This window comes from Harpia harpyja, chromosome 22 (genome assembly GCF_026419915.1).
Source record: "Harpia harpyja isolate bHarHar1 chromosome 22, bHarHar1 primary haplotype, whole genome shotgun sequence".
In the NCBI taxonomy this organism is placed as follows: domain Eukaryota; kingdom Metazoa; phylum Chordata; class Aves; order Accipitriformes; family Accipitridae; genus Harpia; species Harpia harpyja.
In genome coordinates, this window is record NC_068961.1 from 14,418,097 (window position 1) to 14,443,034 (window position 24,938).

At 38.9% G+C, this 24,938-nt stretch overlaps 3 protein-coding genes across 9 annotated transcripts in view; 1 reads left to right on the forward strand and 2 right to left on the reverse strand.

The window, feature by feature from the left end:
* Positions 1-3,907, forward strand: part of EIF5B (eukaryotic translation initiation factor 5B) — a 38,615-nt gene extending 34,708 nt beyond the window's left edge. Inside the window, exons 22-24 of the mRNA XM_052773585.1 lie at positions 266-404; positions 1,009-1,170; positions 2,087-3,907. Coding sequence (XP_052629545.1) covers positions 266-404; positions 1,009-1,170; positions 2,087-2,194 — 409 coding nt within the window. The 3' untranslated portion in view covers positions 2,195-3,907. The remainder of the gene's footprint in view (positions 1-265; positions 405-1,008; positions 1,171-2,086) is intronic.
* TXNDC9 (thioredoxin domain containing 9) overlaps positions 1-24,938 on the reverse strand; it is a 186,128-nt gene that overhangs the window by 47,596 nt on the left and 113,594 nt on the right. The gene's annotated exons all lie outside the window — the stretch shown is intronic.
* The window catches only part of REV1 (REV1 DNA directed polymerase), a 62,581-nt gene continuing 44,260 nt past the window's right edge, over positions 6,618-24,938 (reverse strand). For all 7 annotated transcript variants that reach the window (XM_052773579.1, XM_052773576.1, XM_052773574.1 and 4 more), the window contains 9 exons: positions 22,300-22,402; positions 18,766-18,922; positions 18,201-18,403; positions 15,363-15,596; positions 11,123-11,231; positions 9,824-10,035; positions 9,491-9,647; positions 8,497-8,599; positions 6,618-7,040 (listed from right to left, as the gene is read on the reverse strand). In XM_052773579.1, coding sequence (XP_052629539.1) covers positions 6,929-7,040; positions 8,497-8,599; positions 9,491-9,647; positions 9,824-10,035; positions 11,123-11,231; positions 15,363-15,596; positions 18,201-18,403; positions 18,766-18,922; positions 22,300-22,402 — 1,390 coding nt within the window. In that variant the 3' untranslated portion in view covers positions 6,618-6,928. The remainder of the gene's footprint in view (positions 7,041-8,496; positions 8,600-9,490; positions 9,648-9,823; positions 10,036-11,122; positions 11,232-15,362; positions 15,597-18,200; positions 18,404-18,765; positions 18,923-22,299; positions 22,403-24,938) is intronic.

The following is a 24,938-nucleotide window of genomic DNA, read 5'->3' on the forward strand; positions in this document are numbered from 1 at the left end:
TTGGTCTTGGTCTTAGTTGACTGCCCAAGCAAGTAAAAATAGAATCCATGCCAGCCATGCTTGATTATTGTTCCCTATAGTTCTTGAAGATCAAGTATTGACTAGAATTAGCAAGATTGGAAAAGAGTGTTTTCCTGCTTGATTTCTCCCCAAGTGACATCCTAGCATAAATGCCCAAGAAGTGTGGGAGAATGCAGAACTATTGATTGCTGTGTACACTGTTCCAGTATCTATTTCAAAATGCCTTTTCTTTGTCCTCTTCCAGGCATATAGCAGTATTTCCTTGCAAGATGAAAATACTCCCTCAGTTCATTTTCAACTCTCGTGACCCAATAGTGATGGGTGTAGTTGTGGAGGCTGGCCAGGTGAAGCAGGGGACTCCCATGTGTGTACCTAGCAAAAACGTAAGTGAGCTTCTCTTCCCAGCAGACATTTGATCTACCTGGTAGTTCCTGGGATGATGCACCAGGAAATGCTTGCATGCCTTTCCCTGGCGTACAGAGTTTTGGTAGGAGATGAGATTCAGACTTTTAGATCAAGTCTCTTTCCTGGTGATCAGCCATCCTACTGTTCCCTGCTAGAGCAGAGTTGAGTCCTGTAGTGGGGCATGGCCTCCCAAGTGCTGCAGGGCCCTGCCAGGAAGCGTGGCTACAGGGTATCTGCCAGTCAACCACCCTCTTCCCCCTGCTGTGATTGATGTCTGTGTTGCGATATAAAGTAACGAGCAAAATTGTCATTCCTGGTAGCTAATAAGGGGGGAAGTAACTCCTCACATTTTAAAGGATAACAAATGGGCTATTGCAGATGAACTTATGGATAGGTTGATGTCACCACCCTTTTCAGTACGATGTGCTTACAGTGCAATATGTTTTGCTTTGCCACTTCTGAAGTGGCTGCTGCACTAGTGCAGTACTTCATATGAGCAAGTTTGTATATATAAACAGGAATTTAAAGTGTGTGCACAGAGGTTTTGTGGATGTGTATTACAGCTTCTTCATTGCATTACAGTTTGTTGAAATTGGAATAGTTACAAGTATTGAAATAAACCATAAACCAGTGGAGGTTGCAAAAAAAGGCCAAGAAGTATGTGTTAAAATAGAACCTATTCCTGGTGAATCACCTAAAATGTATGGACGACATTTTGAAGCAACAGATATCCTCGTCAGTAAGGTAAAAGCAATCTGCATTTTTTGGAGAGGGCTTGACATAGTAGTAGCTTGCTTGAAGTGGAAATGTTACATGAAGCCTGAAAAACAGACTAGGAACCTTCCATCAGAGACTAACAGACACTTGAAATGGGTTTGTGTGTGGCATTGCTCAGCCGAGTTTTTCTGTAGCCTTGTCTTGAGGTTTGTAGTAGTGCCCCTTGAGGACTGAAGGAATGATGTACTGCAGCTAAAAATACCTTGCAGCTTACTGCACCTGAGAGGGCAAAATGCTAAATGAGCTGTTTGCATACTGTTGTGTATAGCTGGTGCTCAGAGCACCTTAGCAGTCTCCCATGGCATTACAGTGTGATTGTGTTTGCCTAGTTTTGAAATTGTGCAATAAATAGCAATACTTTAGTTGCTCTGATTCTGGAACACTGGGCTTAGATGAGGAGTTGATCCCTTGCTCAGTTTTCTGCTGTCAGAAGCAAAGCCACAGCTCTCCACACTCCTAACTGCTTCAGCTACCATGTTGTAAGACACCCCCTGCCACACACACACTGGGAGCATGTACCCACAGATGGGGGCAAGTAGCCACGGGGGCTTTTCAGATGGAGATGCAGGGACTGGGAGTGGTGCTGGGGGCCCTGGGGGCAGTGGGAGATCCTCTTCTGTCACAGGTTCTTGCCTTACCGCATGAGGCGCAAGATGGTCTGTGCTGCTGCGGTCTCGAAGACCAGGTAAGGGATGTGAGGAGAAAAGAAGGGACACAAATGCGACAGGTTATGCAGCAGATCAGTAGCAAAACTGGGATTAGAATGAGCTTTCCTGCTGTGCAAACTGATGCCCTTTCTTCACATTAATTGCTTCCAACGCACTAAAAGCTGCCTTTAATATGCACGTGTATGTTTCTGATGGGTTCGTCTTGTGTATTACAGATCAGTCGTCAGTCCATCGATGCTCTGAAGGACTGGTTCAGGGATGAAATGCAGAAGTCTGACTGGCAGCTTATAGTAGAGCTGAAGAAAGTGTTTGAAATCATCTAGATAACTTTTTACAGCAATGGGGAGGCAGGAATAAACGCGCTATTCCTGTTCTAAAAGTTACCAACAAAGTCATATTGAAGACAGTGTTGGATATATGTTTGGGAGGAAAATATGTGGATAAAATGTTTTCCATGAGAAACCAAGAAATTTACACTGGTTTGACAGTGGTCAATTTACATGTTCCCATGGTTCCAATGTGCCTGTTCACCTCTCCTAATGCCCTTCCTAATACTGGCTGCTGTTTTAAAGTTTGCCCTTCCTTCTCTTACACCTTCCTTCCACCCTTTTTCCCTCCCTCTCTCCAAAATAAAATAAATTGAATTTTTATTACAGAACTAAAGCTCTTTCACTTTTATACTGATGAGATCAGTACTGCAGTATTTGATTAACCAAGCTTCTGCAGACTTTGTGATTCTTGGGACATTTTTGATGTAAGAATTACTTCTTTATTTATGCATACCTCTTCCCTTGACGCTCTTTTCCAACATTCTTCTGCTTTGTGCCTATAGAAATTTTTTTAAATAGAAAAATTAGGCAATTGGATATTTCTGTATTTGCTTTGTGTGAAACAATGATGTAAAGCATAGTTGGCCGCCTTTTACTGCTTGTACAGTTCATGAAAGTCGACCTGTAATCATTATAATGCAGAGCCGCAAATAAAGGAGATGGACATAGTAGCCCATTTGTTTTACAGTTTGCTTCAATAAACAAAGTTTCACTTCATGGGCTGACAGATGTGGAAATGCCAGGCGGAGGCTTGCCTCTCTGTGCTTGGCACAGTAATGGAGGCGTGTTCCAGCAAAGGCGTTTCTTCCCCTGGCGGAACACGCGCTGCGCGTGGTGGTGATCTTGGTGGCTTGTGTCTCATACTGTGTTCCCAAAGCACCGGAGTTGCAGGCCGGGTGTTTAGCAAGGCAAAATTCCCAGAGGCTCTGCTGGGAGGAGTTTAGAGGTGGCATCTCTTCTCCAGCTGCTGCTCAGAGTTGTGGTAAGCACCTGCAGAACGGTTGTCTGCAAGCGAGCGGTGACTTTGGATGCTGCATCAAAGCTGTTAAGTCATCTGACAGCGTGGGACTGAACCAGCTCAAAAGGCGTTTGGTTGATGATGTTTGTGATGACCAGGAGTCAGTCTGTAATCCCAGCATCTTCCCACCCTCCCTTCCTTCCTTCCCCTGTGGTTCCCTGCTTAGGATGACAGCTTGCTGTACCCCTGATCAGGTAGTCTCCTGGTAACTTACAGCTCATGCTGAGAGGAGCTAAACAAACACTTTTTCCAATGCACAAGCTGAAACAAAATTGACAGTGATCTGTCATGTAGCTGAGATTTTTAGCATTTAAAATATTTACAACAATTTAACTTGCAATAAGCAGTTTGATCAGGTGACTTCTGTCACTTACTTTTTTTGTCAGGAAAAATCTGGATTTTATAATTGGGATTGGTAGACTCCATTACATTAATAACTTACCTCCTTTGGCAATAGAATTAACTTACTGGAATTTTTTCGCTTTGTTAGACTTTAAACTTGCCCTTGAATGGGACCTTTTCAGTATGGTTGGTGCGTGGTGCAAATTCACATCACTGGGTGTGTCAGTGGTTCAGAACAGAATGATCACAGTGAGGAAACTGCATTTAATTGTAATAATTTTCTTTTGCAAACTATGCAATCATGAAAACTACACTAATAAAAAGTTCATAAGAACTTGGATGTCAAATGTTGTGGTCTTGACGTATTCTTGACTGTTTCCTCAAATGTGGAAGGGTGTTCTTCCCACAGGTAAAAACTCTGGGAAAACGGTCATACGATTTTTGCAGGTTGCTGTTGTGGAACTTATGAAATACCTTCACTAAAAGGCTTTAAGGAAGCAGATAACTGTTGAATGTAATATATAAGGGCTTGAAGCAGGGATCATGAAAATATAATTACAGATAGCCTTGCTCAGTTAAGTAATGCTTTGAATTTTTTTTTTTTTTTAAAAAATGCTAGTTTCATAGCACAAAACCTGAGCTGTGTACCTGAAACCTAATTAGTAAAAAGCTTGCTTGAATTTCAGAGGAATGTATTTGCTATGTGAACAGTTAGCATGCCAGTTTTCTTAAATGGGGGGAAAAAAGGGAGCTTCAAAAGCAGCAACCACTGAGGCTCTGCCCAGCTAGAAACTAGTGGAAACCTAGACAACTTGATTCAGATAAGGTCCCACCCCCCACAGATACATATCTACAAATAGATGCAGTTATATAGACAGATAGATACCTAATGAGCTAACTTGAGCTGGAAAAATCAGCCTTATCAGAGAGGCACTGCTTGCAGTCACCAAGTCCCAACCTCCCTGTGCTCAGGGTAGGGGCAGTCAGAGCAGGTTGCCCAGGACTGTGTCTCATTGGGTTTTGAGCATGTCCACTGCTGGAGGATCCACGATGCCTGTGGACAACCTGTTCTGGGGGTGTTGAAAAGGAATGTTTCGTACCAGTTAGTTAGTGCCTATTGTCTTGTACCCTTTCACTTGATACCCCAGAGGAGTGTCTTGTCTCTGGCTTCCTTACTCCCCCCAGCTGCCTCTTCTGCAGCTCTCTCAGCCTCTCCCTGTGGGATGAGATGAGAGAAGCTCCATTCCCTTAAGCAACTTTGTGGCCCTGCGTTGCAGTTGCTCTGTATGTCCATGTCCCTCTTGTACCGAGGAGCTCAGAACTGGACCCAGCGCTCCAGCTGTGTCTCACCAGTGCTGCGCAGAGGGGAACATCTCCATTGGCGGGCTGGCTGGTGATACTCTGCCTCGTGCAGCCTGGGAGGCTGCTGGCTGCCTTTGCTGTGAGGGCATCTTGCTGCCTCAAGCAACCCACAGGGCCTTCCTTCTCTGCAGAGCTGGTCTCTAGCCAGCTGGCCCCCAGTGCCTGGGGTGGATGCTCCCTGGGTGCAGAACTTCGCACTTCTCCCGGCTGGATGTCACAAGATTCCCAGCAGCCCGCTTCTCCAGCCTGTTGGTCTCCAGGTGCAGCAAAGCCCTCTGCCTCATCAGCCAATCGTGTCATCAGCAAACGTGCCAAGGGTGCACTCTGCCCCATCATCCAGGTCATTAATGAAGACGCTGAACAGGACTGGAGCTGGTACTGACTGTGTGGGCACACCACTTGGGCCTGGCCTCTTAACAGGACTTTGTGCCACTGATCACCATGCCCAGGGCCTGCCTGCCCAGGTAGTTTTCAATCCATGTATCCATTAGCCTGTACTTCATTAGCGCGTCTGTGACGATGTTACAGGAGATATTATGAAAAGCCTTACTAAAGTCAAGGGAAACACCTACTACTGTTCCCTCATCCATCGCCTTGTTGTAGAAGGCTGCCAGGTTGGTGCCTCTCCCAGCGTGCCTTACAAAGGAGGCCTAGGGCACAAAGTAAAGCTAAAAAATGCTGTCACTGCTGTAACCTGTGCTTGCAGCCAGTGAAGCGACTGCAGAGCATTCCCGAGAGCGCAGCAGCTCCTGCCCTGTGCTAGGGGAGATGCTTCCAGCTAAGCTGGTGGTGCAAATCCTGCTCCAGGGCTAGCTCCAGTTTCCATTCCAGCTTTCAATTCTACAGTCAGGTGGGCCCACACCCATCCAGGATTATGTGGGGTACTTCCGATTCTCTCCCTGCCCCCATCATTTCTTCAGAAAATGAAAAGATTTTTCTTACCACCTGGGTTTTCTTCAAGTGGTCTTCATTCTTTCCAGGCACCTGAAGAGCCTTGCTTTAACGTGTTGGGCCAAATATGACTATATGAGGCTGGTGTACATCTGGAAAAAGCAGACTTGCCCAAAACACGAACTGCAGAGATGCAAGCATACCCCTCCCTACCACGGACACAAAGAGAAAGGACTATTTGTTTCACTTCTGCTACTCACTACAAGCTATTTTGTTAGGTTGCATAAAGGAAATGTGTGTGCCAGGCTGGGGAGAACTATGGTATTTTACAAGTGGAACGTGGCTCTATCCTGAGTAGAAGCAACGCAGAGGACCAATACAGGCTACTCCCTAGCTCCTTTACAGTGCTTCTTTCGGGTAACTGTTTAAAAATCTCCATTTGTTCTCCTCCATGAGCACACATCTCCAGAGGTGACAGCACACCTGAATACACAGAGCTCAGAGCACGCACTTACACTTCAGCTAACACCGTGGGTGCTTTGGGAGTGGCTCAGCCACACTGGTTTCTGTCTTTGAAGGATGAAACTGAAAATGAGCTAATATTATTTCCTTGGCTTAAACTCTATAATAAAGTCAGTGGGAGAAGAAACAAAAAGCAGCCAGGTGAATGTACAGCAGTCTCCTACGTGTGTTCAGGCAGTATCACTGTGTAGAACTTTGTGAAATTAATCAAAGCTGCGGCTTTAATAAAAGGGATTAGCTATATTCAAACTGAAGCATCACAAAATAGAATCAGTACAAAAATATACATACAGTTCTTTATTAAACAACTGTAAACACTTCACTGTAAAAATCCATAAAACTTTATAAACAAACATTTTGTAAATAGATTCTATACTACAATAAAAGAATTTTAACACAATTATTTACATGCAATACTGACAAATTTGGCACTTTCTGAAAAGAAATGTACAAAACACTTTGTTGTTTAAAAAGAAATTTGAAATTATAAAAACTCAGGGCATTACTATCATGCACTTTGCAAATACCTCACAAGCACTTATGGCACAGCTAGCAGAGAGCTCCAGGCTCTCATCAAGCTCTTTACTACAAGTTCAGATAACTTTTAATGTGCTTCCGTAAGTTTGTTGTAAAACTACCTGAACATTGTCAAGAATGAAGTCAAATGCCATATTCCAAACTGATTCCACAGATGACTGCATTAACCTGAAGGGAAAAAGGAAGAAGAGGGAGAGAATTACCATTACAGAACCAGTCTTTTTTACAGTGAGTTTTGGTTTTCATGCTGAGAACAAGATCACAACAGTTCACCATGAATGGTATTTTGATTCAATCTTGGTAAAACCCTATCTCTCCAAATATAACAAGTCTTACCCTAATGCCGCAGATTCCTCTGCCATTCAGTGGTGAAATTTCTGATATGAGCAGTGTCACACCAGCTTGTAAATGTTAGCATTCTAAAGTGGTTGTAAGCCTGGGATTAAACCGGTGACCTTCTACCAACTTCATACTGAAGCATCAGAAATGGGAAGCTCCTGGATCCTGATCTTTCCTTCCTCATCCCAAGACATACACACTACTTTTTTCTTCCAATGAATGCCAAGGGTGATTAAGACATTTAAATAATAGGTTTGGGGGGCACTATATTGTGTTTATTGCTAAAAATGGAACCAAATCATGGAGGCCCACAGAGAGCTATGAGTTAAGTCTATCATTCAGCTGCTTCTAGAAGCAAATTAAGGAAATGCCTAAGGAAAACAAAGCAGCTCTGTACTCTCAAAATCCCCTTCCAGATCACTATTACAGGAGAGCAGAGAGTTCCTACACTTACAGCTTTAGAAGACCTAACTTCAGTATCATATAGACAACTGTGTACCACCGAACTCCTGATTCCTTGTCCTATGCTTGTTACCAGGCTTTGGAAAGACACACTGCCATTGGTGCAAATCTCACATACAGGGACCAGGAATGGGACATGAACAGGACATGATGCTTTCTGAAGGGTTTTATAAAGAATTTACTATACAGCATTCAACAAAGCAGTTAACTGCACTGCATTTTCTGAGGCCTAAAGACATCCCATTATACAAAAGCATAGTGAGTTTTTACATTGCTGTAGTCTTTTGGGTGTTAATTCTGTGAAATAAATATTTTCCAGCTCTAAGACACAGAAAGCTGAGCTCTGTCGTTAAGTATCAGTTAGTAAGCAAGTCATAAATGGAACTTGGGCCACCTGACTCATGGGAAGAGTAATAGGAGCACAATAACTAAGTAATAAAAATGGATTTAATAGGTTGGAGGTCAGACAGGATCTGGATACAGGAGAATGAAATCAGGTGAAACAAAGGAAAGATCTAAGGTGCCACCAAAAATGAATGAAAACAGGATGAAGAAAAGTGATAATGCTGGCAAAAATGATATCCTTTGTCTAGAAACAAAAGACTAGCAAATACGATGAAATGCTACTCTTAATTTTTCACGAAATACCTATTTTAACAGCCCAACTTCTCCCCCCACCCTGTTTTTGAATAAAATTTAAGCTTAAAATATTTACACTTATCAATGGAATGTCTAATGGGCTTGTGGCCTCACATTGAAGCATCTAGTGCATAAATTCTAACAAAAATAGTCCAAATGTCACAAATACTAGCACTTAAGCTACCTTTTCATGTACTTAACAACCAGATCTAACTTTTCCAAATCTTTTTCTTCTATCAGATCAGTACAATACTTCACAACCTGTAGAATGTCTTCTTCCATAGGATCTGTAATAAAAAAAAAAAAAAAAAAAAAGAGAACTTTTCTCTAAGTATACTTAGAATACAATCATAGAACAATTGGAATATAATAGAAAGAAATTCTGCAGCGTTAGCGCATCAGGGGCCGACCTGACAATTGCTGTATTCCCATACCTCCCCCCAACATCAGAATTTGTGTACATAAAAGGGCTGCAAGGTCCTGAAATATCTGTCTCATAGACCTCTTCTTTTTCTTCAGTAATAACAAATGACAGCCAAGCTAATATTAACCAAAAGGAAAAGAAATAGGGATTTAGAATGGAATGGCTGTTTAGAAACTCTCAGGAGAATAGCAACATCCAGGGTACGAAGGATCTTGCAGGTCAGATTTCCCAAGATATTAAAGCGTTGCTAATTGTTTGACATGTTAAAATTCAAATCACAGTTTAGCAATGGTGTTACACTTTTGCATTTTATTCTAGAATTCTTTCCAGCAGTTATTTTGAAAAAAACCCCACATTCCTTTGCCTCTAAAATGACATCTTCATAAAACAGGAATTCCCTTTCATTAGTTTTCATCCTAGTGGTTGTAATGTGTTGGACAAAATAAGGAAAACCTCCCACACAAGTAACATCAAGGCATAAGACAAGGGCCTGACAAATGGGTTGAAGAGAGAGCAGGTAGATTTTCATCCTGTTAAGCAAGAAACAGGAGCTGGCAAAAACACAGAATAACAACCAAGTAGGAAGAATCAAGTTACTCCAAGACTGCAAGGCAGTGAGACTTCAAGATTACTGTGAAAAGTAACCACTGAAAGGATGAGTGAAGGAAGAAGGAAGAAAGTACAAAAAGCCTACTAAAAAAAAAAGTTTTCCGTGTGATACATGCAAGAACACCACTAGGATGACATCCCGTACCTGAAATAGTTGTAATCCATTCTTTCAACAACGTCTTTACATCATTGAATTCAACAGCTCCAGCTAGGTTGGGTGCTTGTGGCCTAAATGAACCAGGTTCTTCAGTCTGCAGAGCTGATGGGCCTGAAGAATCTGAAGTTGATGGAACTGCTTCCGGCTGTTCCAAACATAAAAGTTGATAACGCTCAGTCTGACAAATATGGTAACACCATATATATACATAGATAAGTGCCTAGTAAAGAATCCAGTAAAGAAAACAAGCTGCATTTGTGAACATGGACTGTCTAAAGAAACAGACATAGCTTTACTGAAAGCTGTTAGTGTTAAAATTACCTGAGCAGCTGTTTCTTCTTGTTTCAAGAAACCATCTATTAGCTTCTGTGGGCTTCCAGATGCAGCCAGCATGTTTTTTGCTGGGCTACCAACGAATTTGTTTTTCAAAGGACTCTGAATCTTTTTTACAGGACTGACTGCATTTTTTTTCCCGATTTTTTTCTTATTTTTCATTGTTGCATGCTTCAGGTGTAGGAAAGGATTTTTTGACACTGAAAAACACAGGAATAGTCAGTGGTTGATACATCTAAAATTTAATACTTTTCCATTGAAAGGGGGACTCTATCTTCCATAAAAATCTATGGATCAATTGGGAGAACATAACCTAGATAATGCGTCTTTAACACTCACATGCCATTCCAGATATGGGCAATGTTTTAAGTATTTGAAAAGCACTGCTAGACATTAGTGTACTCAGAGGATACTCAACTACTATTCACAAGCCTTTTAATATTGAGCATTTCAGTGCTTGAGTATGAGCAGCTGGTGAAATCTGAAGCCTACTGGACAAATTGCTTCGCCTCAGTCAGAGCACCGTCCCACCTAGATAACCACTGGTGGGAAGCCTTAGTGGGTATCAGCAAAACCAGCAGCACCCCCCCCCCCCCCCAAACTGCTTTTATTGTAGTTTACCAAGGAAATTGCTCTCATTCCATCATACTAACATATCTGCATTAGTCCACTGACTATGAAATCAAGGTTTGATTATAATAATGCAGTATTTAACTAACAGTGAACACAACGACATTTCCAACCTATTTTATGAGAAAGAATGTTCACAGGGAATTAATCTTACTTCTTTCTACTGATTATAAAAAGGAGACCTGGGTGATCAGCTCAGAGTAAAACCATCTGGCTATCAGACATATGGTGAGATGTATCATATCTCTAGTTGCCTGAAACCCATACCAGTGCTATGGGTTTCAGGGAACCACGAGAATGCTGTCTGAACATAGTTTAACTAACTTAGGTACTGAAGATGCAATACTTTAAATCACAAGACATATCAAGTTTAGATTCCATTCTGCAAACATATGGACATGGCTAAGTTGAGTGCCATGGTCCCCATGAATTGAATTAATTACCCATTTAAGTAAAGCTAGGCATCTGCTTGCAAAATGAGACCACAGCTGGTTGTAATTGACAGTCTGTCAAAAATAAATACAGAAACTCGATTTAACACAGCATCTTCATAGAAGCTTTAGTTAAATTTTCCAGTTTGTTATTTAGAGTTGCATAACTCTCTTTGAATAGTAAACAACTCCTATACAAAACTACTGTACAACTATATATACTCACCAGAAGTGTTAGCAGGTTGCTGCTCTGATTGCTTTTGCCTTTGATCATATGCATCTTTCAGCTCTGCTTGCAACTCAGCAGGTAGCGCAGCAAAAACCTCAGGGTCCACCTGAACAGTAACAAAAGATTCATTTGATTATTTTACTAGTGAGCAACACTGCTTGCTTTCCTCCAGATCACTCACATGAGAAAGGTATTGACATTTTATGCCAAGCAAAAATAAATGATATAACTGAAATGCTGTAAAATATGTTGTACATCATCTTCATGTAGTTTAGCTTGTTAAAAACCATAAAATTTTCCATTTAATATTACTCTACATTTATTATTTTATAAAATTAGTATTTATGGGCCTATAATACACTAACTGTCTTTATTCACCTACTTTATTGACCACTATCTTTATTCACCTACTGATATACAGTACAGCTATATTAACAGCACAATTAAGCCTAACTCAGAGAACACTCTCTTCAAATTTCCAAACACTGTGACAACCAGACTTTTGTTCCTCCTTTTCTTTTGATACTTCTATTTCCTAGAAGCTGCTACAGTCCTCAAACAAAATATCCTTGGAAATAGTCTTGCTTCTTTAGGGACAGGAAACACAAGTCCGGCTACCTTGTATTTTGAACCAACGCAAAAGGGTTTCATTTCTTTCTCCCACAGTTGTCCACCCCTTGTTTGACTGATGAAAACGCAGTCCTTTCCAACTGTCCTAGGGGCTTGAATTCTAGACATGAAATCATTTGTTGCCAATTGCCATACACACTCATATGGACAAAATAAAACTTCATGTATTACCTACCAGTTATCTTCCCTCACTGTGTATCTGAAGTAGCAAATTAGTGACAGACTAGTCTCGTATTCTGAGTTTCCCAATATTATCGGACAGTGTTTTCAGCTCATAATCTGCAAAATCTAATTCAAAACCGCAAACCTATCATTTAGAGGATTAAGTCTGCCCAGTGGGAGAGTGCCCTTAATTTCAGTGGTAAAATTCAGAGATGTGCACAAACAAAAAAAAAAATGATTCAAAACTACTATTACTATTCTAAGGGCACAATACAGTTTCTACCATTATCTGAGATACTGTATTTATTATACGGCAGTATGCATATATATTAAAAGTTACCTCTTATTTTCAATAGAGATTTGATGTTTTTTTTAAACCAAAATATGTATGTTATGTCAGGAAGGTAGGCTGTGCTATCTACACATATGATGTCTAAATTATATAGATAATAAACATGAACATGCTCCCACAGGTAAAACTCATCAATTTAGCACAACATTTTTTCCATTTTTAGAACTCCATGTGCCAACACAAATTTTTCACCACACAAAATACGCGCTAATTAAAAGAGGAAATGGGAACAACTCTGACCTCAATTACTGCATACATTGCACGGAACAAAGCATTGTAGTGGAATGTAGCCAATTAAGTCCAGAGGCTTAAGTTATTTTTTAAATATAGATTTTATTTACTAAAACTATTTTAAAAAGGTTAGTGTTCTCTGGTTAAGCATTTGAGAGTCAGGAATTTGGGAGGCCCTGAATCAACACTGGGTTTTGTGTATACCACTTAATAATTCATGTAGAAATAATGCAGTACAGGGAACTGGATGTGTTTTTGTTATTCCCCCTATCATTGCCCTCTGAAAGTGTTAACATGTAAAAATTCAGTTAGAAGAGCCATCAGTCAAATTCATATGAATTCTACACTAATTAATTGGAGTTTCAGGTAATTTACTGTACAGCCAGATTGTCCTAACATAGCTTTCACATAGCTGTATCACATTCACATTACGGAGAACTTTGATTTTATAAACTCATGCATTACCTCAGCATACAGCTATCAGTATTTTTGTGTGCTGTATAAATTTCCTTAGAAGGAATCTATACCATATTAAGACAATGTAAGGACAAGGTGTAAATCTGCCACCAGTAATTAACTCCACTTAGAAATGTCATTAATTTCTAAGCATCTGTAATCTTTCCTTCCTGCATTCTATGCTTTTACAGTATTCAGCTGCTACAGAGATACATAGCTCTTCTAAATTTTAAGATTACTTCAGCAGCTGATGGAAACGAATGCAACCTGTCTGGATTCTTTTTATGGGAGAACCTTGCCCAACAAAGGACATTTTCCACATGTTTTCTAATGAATAAATCACTATCAGCCAATTAACTTGGCACCTGGTCATAAAAACACAGTTCAGACAAAAGGAATGAAGGGTTGAAAAACAGACCTAATTAAGCTACAAAAAGATGGCAGGGCACCATTTACATTTGCTGAGTTGATGTAGCTAAAGTACTCAATTTGGAGTGGCTTGCAATATTTCTGTACCTGAAACCTATTAGTACTTAGTTAACTGCATCATTTGAAAGAAAGTAATCTTAAATGTTTGTGTGCACTCATACAATATACACTCCCACAAAGACTTTAACAATAAAAAAAAATGTGTCAAACTATATTTAGACAAAGATGGTATTTTTGAATTAAGTTCATGTTTCATTCTAACACAGAAAAAAATCCTCCCGTTCTAATGAACTGGTTTTAGCATTTTTGTTCGCCAAGCTTAAGGAAGCTATCAACTGTATTATTCTAGGTATTAAACCTGGACCTAACTCAGAAATGAAAATTGTAAATCTTAGTTCTCTTTTGCCAATAAAGCAAGCTGAATGGTTTTCAGGAGAAAATCTGGAGTACGAGCATAAGCCATTCTAAAATAGATAGTATGAATATCCCCGATACATAAATAGGAAGTAGCCAATTCTTCCTGAACTACATCTTCAAACAAAAAGGCTGCTCTGCTAAGCTGACATTTTTGGATCAAGTAAAACAGTCACAAAATGCATGAGGAGATAGAGACAGGAAAACCAGTGCATTTGAGTGTGTAAATTAGGTATTTCCAAGACAACTTCAAGAAGTAATGCTGTTATAAAAAAACAACAATCAATTCTCAACTACCTAATTAATAGATAAAGCATAAACACAAACTAAATGTAATTTTTACAGAAAGCCCTGTACAGTTAAAATTTACCCTGAAAAACAGTACTGAGTGGTAAACAAGTGGGGAGGGGTGTATTTTAAAACACAGCATAATTTAACACACAAGTCCAAGATCAACTTGCCTATGAATGAATATAACTACGTAATTTCAAACAGCTGGGCTATGGAGAGTTCATATACTATTCACACAATATTTCCATAGAGGAAACCCAACTTTGCAGTTCAGGAATAAAAAGTGACACAGCTGTTTTGAACCAATGAACTTGAATCAAGGTGAAGAAATTTTAGTAGTCGAATAGACTACACATCTAAATAACAATTATGCATTAACTACTATTTACTGAAAACAGGTCAGGAATTTTTATCTCATTTTATCTGGATTCTTTGTCGGCTAAGCAGCATTACACCTTAGAAACAGCAACAAATATCTGTCTATAAATCCGATTAGGTGATATCACTTTGAGAACAGCAGTGGAGCAATGGCACAGCAAATAGAAAAATAAAAATACTGCTCTATTTTAAATGATGCATATGCAAAATATCGTATTTCTGGGTAACCCAATCTTTGATTTTTTATTACTGTACATTTGTTCAGCACCATCTTGGATTGAAGGGTAGAATATCATTAGAAGCATCATTACTGCTACCTGCTCCCCAATTCAGGCCCCTATTTTGAGAAACAACTTTCCACATCCTGGACATGCTCTACATGAGCTCACTTAGCAATTATGGAGATATGCACAATCTTTAGCCATGCCTGCCTTTCTCCCAGGAATGTGATATAAACAGTTGCATCTACAGAAGCTAGGAGGTTGGCTTTACACCATCAAAACATCCACTTAAACAGAGTAAGTCTCCTGTGACTAGCTAAGCTAAGATTTTAGGACTGCTTCAGACTTATGGTGCAGTGTAACTCAGCTGCAATGCAGAAAAAAAGGCTACTTACACACTAGATTGCAAAGCAAAGTATAAATGAGGAGGTTTTACATTAAACAACAGCAAAAACATAGGCATACTGATGACTACAAATCTTTAACAAATACTATCACACTATGTTTGTGGTAGATTAACTAACGTTTGAAAGCAGACTTTTTAAAGATATTAAAGGACCATAAATAATTTTGGGAAGTCAGAGATTCTAGTTAATGCTGTCTCAAGAAAAAACTGTTAACTCTTCCTATGGGTGGAAAGTTGATGTTTATTGGTACTCTGCAAACATCCTACCTGTGAGAAAGCTGGCAAGGCTATTACATTAATTCCCGTATTTGTATTTGGTTCTTGAAGCTCTGGTATTTGTAAAAGCACTGTTCCAACCGGTTGTGACAGAAGTGCAGTGTTACATCCATTTATTGGCTCTTTTTTGCTATCTCCGTAACTCTCTCCTTGTTGAAGGCTGTATATTTGCTCTACTTGTTCTCGGAGATCAGGCGGCAGAGCTTCTAGCACAGACTTATCTAGCTACAAATATATAAAAGCTTTTAGATTTTTCTAAGGAATAGATAACAGAATTAATTTTAGTAAAAAATTAGTTCTACAGTTCTTGAATTTTTTTTTTTTTTTTTTACAATTTTAATCTGTGTATGCAAACATACTTAGGAATCTGACAGTTACACTCTGCAGCAGCAAAATGTAAAAATATCATTTAAGACTAAGTAGTTCAGTAAATATGAATGCTCAGTTTTATCTTTTCACAATGTTCAGTGTTCTCATCACAAATCATATATAAGGTTTTCAACAACTACGTGAAAAGAAAAGTTCTTCACAACTACGTAGTGAAAAGAAAACCCAAATTCTGAATTCAAATTATATAGGCAATGTGTTGATGTGAATACTAAATTGGTACAAAGCAGTAAGCAATTAATTTCTTTCTTTATATAGTTCTAGGATACGTTACTAATTTACTTTAATGATATTACGTACGTTTGCATACTGTCAAGACTCTTGTCATAGATTTTGATAATGAAATAAGCTTTAGATTCAAATTTTTGCTTGCTGTTAATTGCTACTTACTGTCAATTATGGACTTGAAACAACTGAAATGACCCCTTGGTGCCTAAAAGTTGCTGTATACAATGACAGCTGCACAAGTGACAGAATGAATATAACCGACAAGCAGATGTACAGCATCATTTTTCTCACAAGTAAAATTTGAGTACAACGATGTAGATAAATGCTAATGTTTGCCTGGAAGTTCTGCTAAATAAGACTCCATAGCAGTGTTAGAAAACTTTATATTTTACCTTTAAGAAGAAAATGTGGAGTTTATGACCAGATTCTGGATTTACACAGAAGAACTACAAATATCTATGAAAAGCTACTTGGCTTATGGTAACTGAGAGGTTTTGACGAAAACTGTCTGTACTACTAATCCCTTCAGTTATTCTTCTACATTCTGTTTGTGTTCCCTCTTTCCAAATTTGCTACATACATATCTCTATAAACATTTTCTGGAAATCCTGGGTGTAAAATATCTTGCTGTTGCTTTCCTAGCACACAGTAGGCAAACAGCACTATGCGACTAACTCTCACCACTCCATTCTTGTACTACGAGTTCCATATTATATTCCATATTGTAATATGGTTATAAAGCAGAAGGAAAGATGAGCATATTGTGCTGTAATGCCACCAAGGCTTTAGGAACTCTACTGCACAGCTAGTGCATTTTTTGCTTGTTCACACATATTCCTCCTATAGCAGAATCTGAGTGTATGGAGCTTCATATTGTTCAGCCAAGTTGCTTTCAGATCCTGAGCTAGCTTGGGTATTGCATTATAGAAAAAAGTTTTCTGCCAAAAGCATAATGTGCTTCTAAAAATGTATACATATTTGGGAAAGCTATTAACAGAACACCAACAAATGCTTTTACAGATTTAAATTACAGATATTAAAATTACAGATTTTTACAGAAGAGCATGGAAATCTGCTTATACCTAAAATACCTACAGAATTCAGTGCAGCTTGCTCATAGCAGACCCTTCTAACAGATGTCTGCTTGAATAACATGTGGGGTGGAAATAAGGAGGCTCTTTGTTAAAACACACAATCCCCTTGCCCAAACCCCACAGAAATATTTTACTTATATAAAGATTGTCCTCCTCTCATCTAAAAGGTGAGACCCTGTACAAATGTTAAGTGTGTATCTTCACTTCAATATTATTTGAAGTAAATTTGAAAAACCACAAGAAGATGGATAATTAAATCTAAATACAAGTTTGACATTCTTTTAGGCAGAAACTTAGAGCACAGCCATTGTAAAAGTATATGAGGTAGTGTAAGACTAGTTGGTGTTCAGTTCCTTCTCACTGACTAAAGCTTGAAGACAGATTTATACTGTAATTTAAAGACTGATATAGAATACATGACTTTAAGAAATTATGTAGAGAAGACTGCCTGATTATCATTTATTGGCATCTGTGCCAAAGAATATTGCTGCTATAAAGAGGGATGGAAAACATTTAAAAGTTCTGTCTTCATGAAAATGACACAAAGTACTTGTCAAAATTCTTGAGCCACTCATCAGTGAGTAAGCTAATCAGAAATAATTTTTAAGAGCTAACATAAGAAAAGGGAATTTACAAATCTGCGTCATAGCATAATCACATAAACATTGAGCATTAACTATAGAATGTGTCTAATTTCTCTGATGGAAGTTTTCCTAAAGCTTATTGCTTGTTTTTTATAATTAGGCACTAGGCTTTGGTTGTGAAAGGTGGAAGGCAATGTTTTTTAGTATTTCATCCTCAGCATCTTTTCCATTCCTGTTCCGTTGCAATCCTTTTGCAAGTGATGGGCAAGGAAAAAGATACTGGAAAACTAAATTTCCTTCCTTTGAATAAACAGAATCTTTTTTGAGTTAGCCTATAAACGACTGCTTTTAAAAAATCCTTTTATTAAGGCAAAATAGTTTTGCATCAATAACAGTTTCTTACTGTGCATCATACTCTACTAGAGCTCTTTCTATTTTAAAAGAGTGTAATGTAACTTCTTTGCTCTATCCAAATAAGATAAACAACCTCAAGTTATTACAGTATATTGCAGATGTTCTATATTCTCAGGTTTTACCTGGGAAGCAGACGGAACCTCAATACTCAAATTAAGCCTGGATTTTACACTGATAGGAGAATGCACGCCATTCCATTTGACAGCAGACTCAGTGTTGTTAACATTAGAATTGAGACCAGATGTGAGATGGGTACCACGAGATGGAAGAAAAGTGCAAGTTCTTGAATCAGAAGATATTTCAAGGTCCATAGCAGCCACAAATACTACACATATGAAAACAAAATACAGAAAGATCATCTAACAGTTAAAAATACTCTGAAGATTCAAGATATAGTGAAGCTAATTTCCAGTTTTCTTTGCTAAATAGTTTATACAGTATATAGCATAATTACAACACTTTCTATTTCAAAGAATCCTTTGTTACTATTAACTTTCAAAAAAGATTGGAACGATCCTATACAAAGTTTTATTTGTAGCATTTTCATTTGCAGCAGCAAAACCCGCTCTCAAAGAGTTAACTAATTTGTACTGGTATAATATTGAATAAGTATTCCAAAAGGTAATCGATGTTGGATCCCTTCAGAACTGATCATTATCACACATGCAAAGTACGAAGCTTACTGACCTTCCTTATGTTCTTCGTCTGAGCACTTTTTTGCTTTCTGAACATGAAAAAGATCAATAACTGAATGCGATCCACCAGGTAAGTGTCCAGATTGTACTGCTGAGTGAGCCGAAGTGGTTTTACTGATGGGAACTAACTGCTGTACCTGAATTCCAACCTAAATCCAAAACATTAATACATTCATTCAATGAAGCTTTAAAAAAAAAAAAAAAAACCAACACAAAATTTCTGTAATTCTTTCATAATAGCATTGCCTTCTCTGAAATTGGCTGCCTGTTGTGGGTGGGGGAGAGAATGAATAAAAGTATGTTGAAATACACATAAATAGCTCCATAAAACATCCCAAGCAAATCCCAGGATTATCCACTGCAATCCAACAACTAAGAAATTACAAAGACAATACCATCTTAACTTCTCCGATATAGAAAAGTGCTGTCAACAGGATCATGAAACAAGGCATTTGTTACGAAATTTCTCAGACATAATACAGAAGTACTGACCAGGAAGTGATTAGTATTAAATGTGGCTACCTGTACAAGAAAGGAATGTTTTTCCTGAGGAAAATCTATACTAAATCTATCACTTCAGTCTACAAATGAGAAAAATAATGTTGTTTCACTTCTAGACATGGTTCTCGCAAAGTCTTAATGGATGAAAGTACTTTGGTGAAAGTAGTCTTTATCAGATGAGGTGTTCCTCATTTTGAAAGACATCCTCACTTTTCATTAACTTTTAAATACCAAATCAACAGGGGTTCAAAAACTGTGTTCATCTAAAAATGCACTGGTACATTTTGCAAGTTTACTGCTAATCCTCAGTAATTATTGAGAAAAAAACCCCCAGAACTTAAAAAAAATTGTATATAGGACTCAGAAAGCATGAAGGAGCTAGTGTATGTATTTCCACGATGTCTTCCTCTTAATTACATAGCAAGGATTTTGCTTGTTAATACTTTCTTAGTTGCAATTAATGATATATTGAAACGTTGTAAAAAGCTCTTCTTTGCACTTTTATCTTATTGCTTTGAAATATTTCTAGATTTGAGTTCTAGAATTTAAAAGAAGCCTTTGCAATACTGAGTTTGCTGTGCTGCACGACAACTTTGCCTTGGTTTTTTTTCCCTTTTAGGACAAGCGTTTGAGTTAAAGTGTTATGTGAAGTCTATGGGACAAGTGAGTAGATGCACCTGCCCAAGTGTGGGCACGAACAGCTAAGGGTATCATTTCAGGACCTGTGCTAGATATTGAGAGAAAAAGGACACTTTAAAGCATGACTCACCTCATGTATAAGCAAAGCTTAAGGGGAGTAACTCCAATATAGACATATACACTGGAGGTGTCTGAAGTCAGTTCAAAGGAATACCACTAAGGGACCTTGGATATAGCTGCACTTTATTATATCATCTAGAACTGAATGGCCTCTCCAGAACGGAACAGAGCCACCTGCTCACAAGTAGTACATTGTGTTGCAAAACAACATGTCCAACACCGTCCTAGTTTTGGCTGCAATAGAGTTAATTTTCTTCTTATTAGCTTGAACAGTGTGTTTTGGATTTAGTGTGAGAATAATGTTGGTAACACACTGATGTTATAGTTGTTGCTAAGTAGCACTTATTCTAAACTAAGGATTTTCCAGTTTCCCGTGCTCTGCCAGTAAGCAGGTGCACAAGAAGCTGGGAGGGAGCATGGCCAGGACAGCTGACCCGAACTAGCCAAAGGGATATTCCATACCATAGCATATCTACATGCTCAGTAGATAAACTGGGGGGAGTTGGCCAGGAGGGGCAGATCGCAGCTTGGGCATTGGTCAGCAGGTAAGCAATTGCATTGTGCATGACTTGTCTTTTCTTGTTTTGTTTTTTTTTTCTCTTTGGTTATGATCATTTTCATTACTATTATTATTATTATATTTTATTATTGTTAGTATTATACTTTTTTCTACTTTAGTTATTAAATCGTTCTTATCTCAACCCATGAGTTTTACTTTTTCTTCTGATTCACCTCCCCATCCCACTGGGAGTTGGGAGGAGTGAGCAAGTGGCTGCGTGGTACTTAGTTGCTGGCCTGGGTTAAACCACGACAAACACCCACAGGATACTAACTTTAAAGAAGAATGCTCTAAAACAAGGGCTACAGAAATCAAGTGAAACAGAACAAGGTAAGAAGTCAAGAAAGACAGCAAAGGAGACAGACAAGAAACTAGAAAAAGACAAGGAGAGGATGATAAATATTTCCTCCAAGAAGAAACCCAAGCCATGGAACTGACTTTGCAAGGCAACATTGTGAATCAAAACTCTACTTCTACATCCAGATGACCAATAAATGCAGGTTTGTTTTAGAAAACCTCTGTGCTCCGTTTTGACAAATGGCTGATGCCAAAATAGTCTTATCATGGGTTCACATTACTATGACAAAACCACTGAGATGAGCAAGGGTGTTCTAAAATAAACCACAATTCAAAACAGCCAGCAATTCACCTTCAAACAAAGGCCAAACCATGGGTTGGTTAACTTTCCTGGCCCCAAGACGTCCAGTCTAGGGCAAAAGCTCCTGTGATCTGTATCTTTGATTGGCAGTACAAGCAGTATTTATATTAGTTACTTCATTAATACCTGTGCAGAAGTTTACAGAAAATTCTAAGACAAAATAAAGTTTACACGTGCTAACAGAACTGTAGACGATACAGTCTAACTTTGTTATCTCAGGCTGTTTTAAGGTGTGGATTAATCAATATCACAATAAAATATTATTTTTTTACATTTATGGCTTCGTAACCATGTTTTTCAAAGGTAAACTTACAAAACGTAATATGATTGCATAGCCTAACTTACATAAGCCTTGTATTATTGTCCTGGTTTCGGCTGGGATAGAGTTAATTGTCTTCCTAGTAGCTGGTACAGTCCTATGTTTTTCAGTTAGGTATGAGAAGAATGTTGGTAACACTGATGTTTTCAGTTGTTGCTAAGTAATGTTTAGGCTAAAGTCAAGGATTTTTCAGCTTCTCATGCCCAGCCAGCAAGAAGGCTGGAGGGGCACAAGAAGTTGGGAGGGGACACAGCCAGGACAGCTGACCCAAAGTGGCCAAAGGGGTATTCCATACCATGTGACGTCATGCCCAGTATATAAACTGGGGGGGGAATCGCCACTCAGGGACTAACTGGATGTCAATCAGTGGGTGGTGAGCAATTGCATTGTGCATCACTTGTATATTCCAATCCTTTTATTGTTACTGTTGTCATTTTATTAGCGTTATCATTATCATTATTAGTTTCTTCTTTTCTGTTGTATTAAACCGTTCTTATCACAACCCATGAGTTTTACTTCTTTTTCCCCGATTCTCTCCCCCATCCCACTTGCGGGGGGGAGTGAGTGAGCAGCTGCGTGGTGCTTAGTTGCTGGCTGGGGTTAAACCACTACAATTATCCACACTTTTGCTTAAGTTTGGTTATCGTCTACCCTGGAGAACTGAAAATATATGAAAGACAACAAAGAAGGTTGATAAAGAGAATAAATTTCAGTTTTCCCATTAACTCACCCCTCGCATATCTGATATGTTCAGTTTCATTGTGTGAAACATGTTTAGAGTTTCTTTTCCAATTACTTTTGCACTGTCTGTTGCATGGTCTAGAGTCACAGTCCTACAAAGAATAAAAAAGTATGGTTAAAAAGGAAACTGTTTCACAAATCCTCAAGACAGCAACAATTCTGTATTTATTCCAGAGAGGACCTCAAAGAAAGACAGATCATAATTTCTTGGCATACAGAAACTGAACACTGTTTTTTTGTTCTGTGGTTTCTTTTTAAAGGTAATTAGAACTAAGCATGTTCTACAGAAAAAAAAGCAGATTACTTACTAATTGAACATTCTCAGTGTGCAGTCCGCACATTAAATTGTCCAATACAATATATATTTATATACATGCTACCTATTGAAGCCAGACAAAAATGTTGCACTTTACAGTACTCATAGAAATGCACTCATGCACTACCCTTCACTCAAGCTTGGTTCATATGAGTTTGCTCAGTATTATTTCAGTTGTCAATTGTCAAATGTCTAAAGCATGAGTTTCAGAAGGAACTCTTGAGGGAGAAGCAGATATAGGCATGTGCATGTGGATTACAAAGAACTGGGATTAATGGTAAGTAGCTTTAAACAACATTCCAAATACACATCTTACACTGTGGGCAATTTTCTGCAACAACTCTCACAAAATTACCTGGTTATGAGTTTTACAAATTGCCACCTGAGAGCTTGGCAGGGCAGTAGTAGTGCTTGGTAGTTCTGGATTCTCTAACGGCCTAACATTTGAGACAGATAAGGACAGAATTTCAGGTGGCTAATCAAATGTATGGGAGTGATGTAGTCTTCTCACTGAGGTAACCGATGCAGTTTTAACTCTGATGGAGTGGGCTCTATGGACAAATAGAAATTCCACCTTGGTGTTTTGACAGTGTGCCATGCTGACAACTTACTAAATACTTTGATGGTGTCTCCTTAAATTGTGCTCTACTTTTGAATCTGTCAGAAACCACCATGGACAGCCAAGCTATGTCCAGAAAGGTCTGGTTCTGCCAATATGAAAAGGAAAAACCTTTCTGCTCTGAATGGTATGAAGACCTCCCTGAGTCTTACACATTAACATTTTTAAGAAAAAGGAGATCAGTATCACCATTAAGATGCAACTATACAAAATATCAGAGAGAAATGCAGGATGGGTTTAAAGGTACACATGATTTCAGAAGAGTATTTTACAAAGGTCTACGCTGTACTATCAGGACTTGATATCAATGATGCAGTAAAAATACCATTAACATCTCAGAAGTTGAATTTGATTTTAGGTGTGTCTGTGAGTCTGAATCCTTTGTAGGACTATGATTATCATTCTGGCAAAGCTTGACCTGTAGGATGAGAAAGCATAGCAACTCATTCACCTGTGAAGTAAGGGGGCAAGAAATGGGTCATGAGCTATAGCTACAGAGAAAATCTTCAATTGAAGAGAGAAACTGGTCACTTTTAGCTCCAGTAAATGATACCAAACTGCTGGAACTGGGCTGTACACAGGGAAAGCACACTTGAGGGAACACCACCCTCCTCCGATTCTAATTCATTTGCCTGGATGCAGCTTCCAGAGTTTACCCCGCTACTGCTAAAAACCCTTTCACTGGACTGAAGAGAAATGCTCTAACAAAGACAGCACCTATATAATCAAATAGCATCATTTGGATTGACTGGGGTTACCAAGTTCATTAGTAAAGCCAGAAGCAGAAACAGAGACACTGCCAAATGAGATCCTGACATCAGAACTGCTTCAGCTATGTGTGAACAACTTAGCATCCTTGGGTGCCTGCTCACCTTACCTTAATGAAGACTTTTACGAATTAAGGAAATTTCAGGGCACATGTACATTAGCATGCCTGACCACAGAAATGAGGTCCAAGGCATTGACCTGTTCATGAGAAAGCAGTCTGGCATTAGTTCCAATAAAGGAGGCATAAAGCTCTATCTCAACACACCCTCAATCCTAAAAGTATGTTCTTAAGCCGTCAAGAGACATGAACAAGTTGCCTTCTTGAATAGCCGAAACATGGGGCACAGTCTCTGATCTTGATATTTTGAGATTCAACTTTCTTAGCTCTACTCTGGAGCTTGTCTCTTCTCTTCTAGGACCAAAAAAATTCTCTGCAGACTTATTGGTGACACAACACGAAAGACAGATTTGACACAAAGAAACTTGTCTGTACTAAGATGGACAACTGCAGTCCAAGCTGTCTGATGCCAGCTCCAATCTTCAGAATCCAAAGTGGCCTCTCAGTCTTCTGCAGCAAGTAATTCTGCAAATACTGCCCTAGTCCCCATGCACTCTAGACTTGAAGGAGAATGGTACTGATCAGTTATCCTTCTTGACAAGTACAAAGGCAATTTTCTTTGAGAACTGACTCCAACTGTCACAATCGGCATGTGACGAACAACCTATCAAAGAACAGCAGAAAGCCCTCAAGAAAAGGGAAGTACTCAACACTACACAGCTCAGGGAGAGGAAACAGTCTGCAGGAGCAGAACATTTCAACTCAGCCGGTCACTGAAAGAAATAAAAATACTGCTGCATACGTGTCATAGTGCAGGATGTAAATATGTCTTCTACAGGTACTGTGAAAGGAAAACCAGCTCCAATA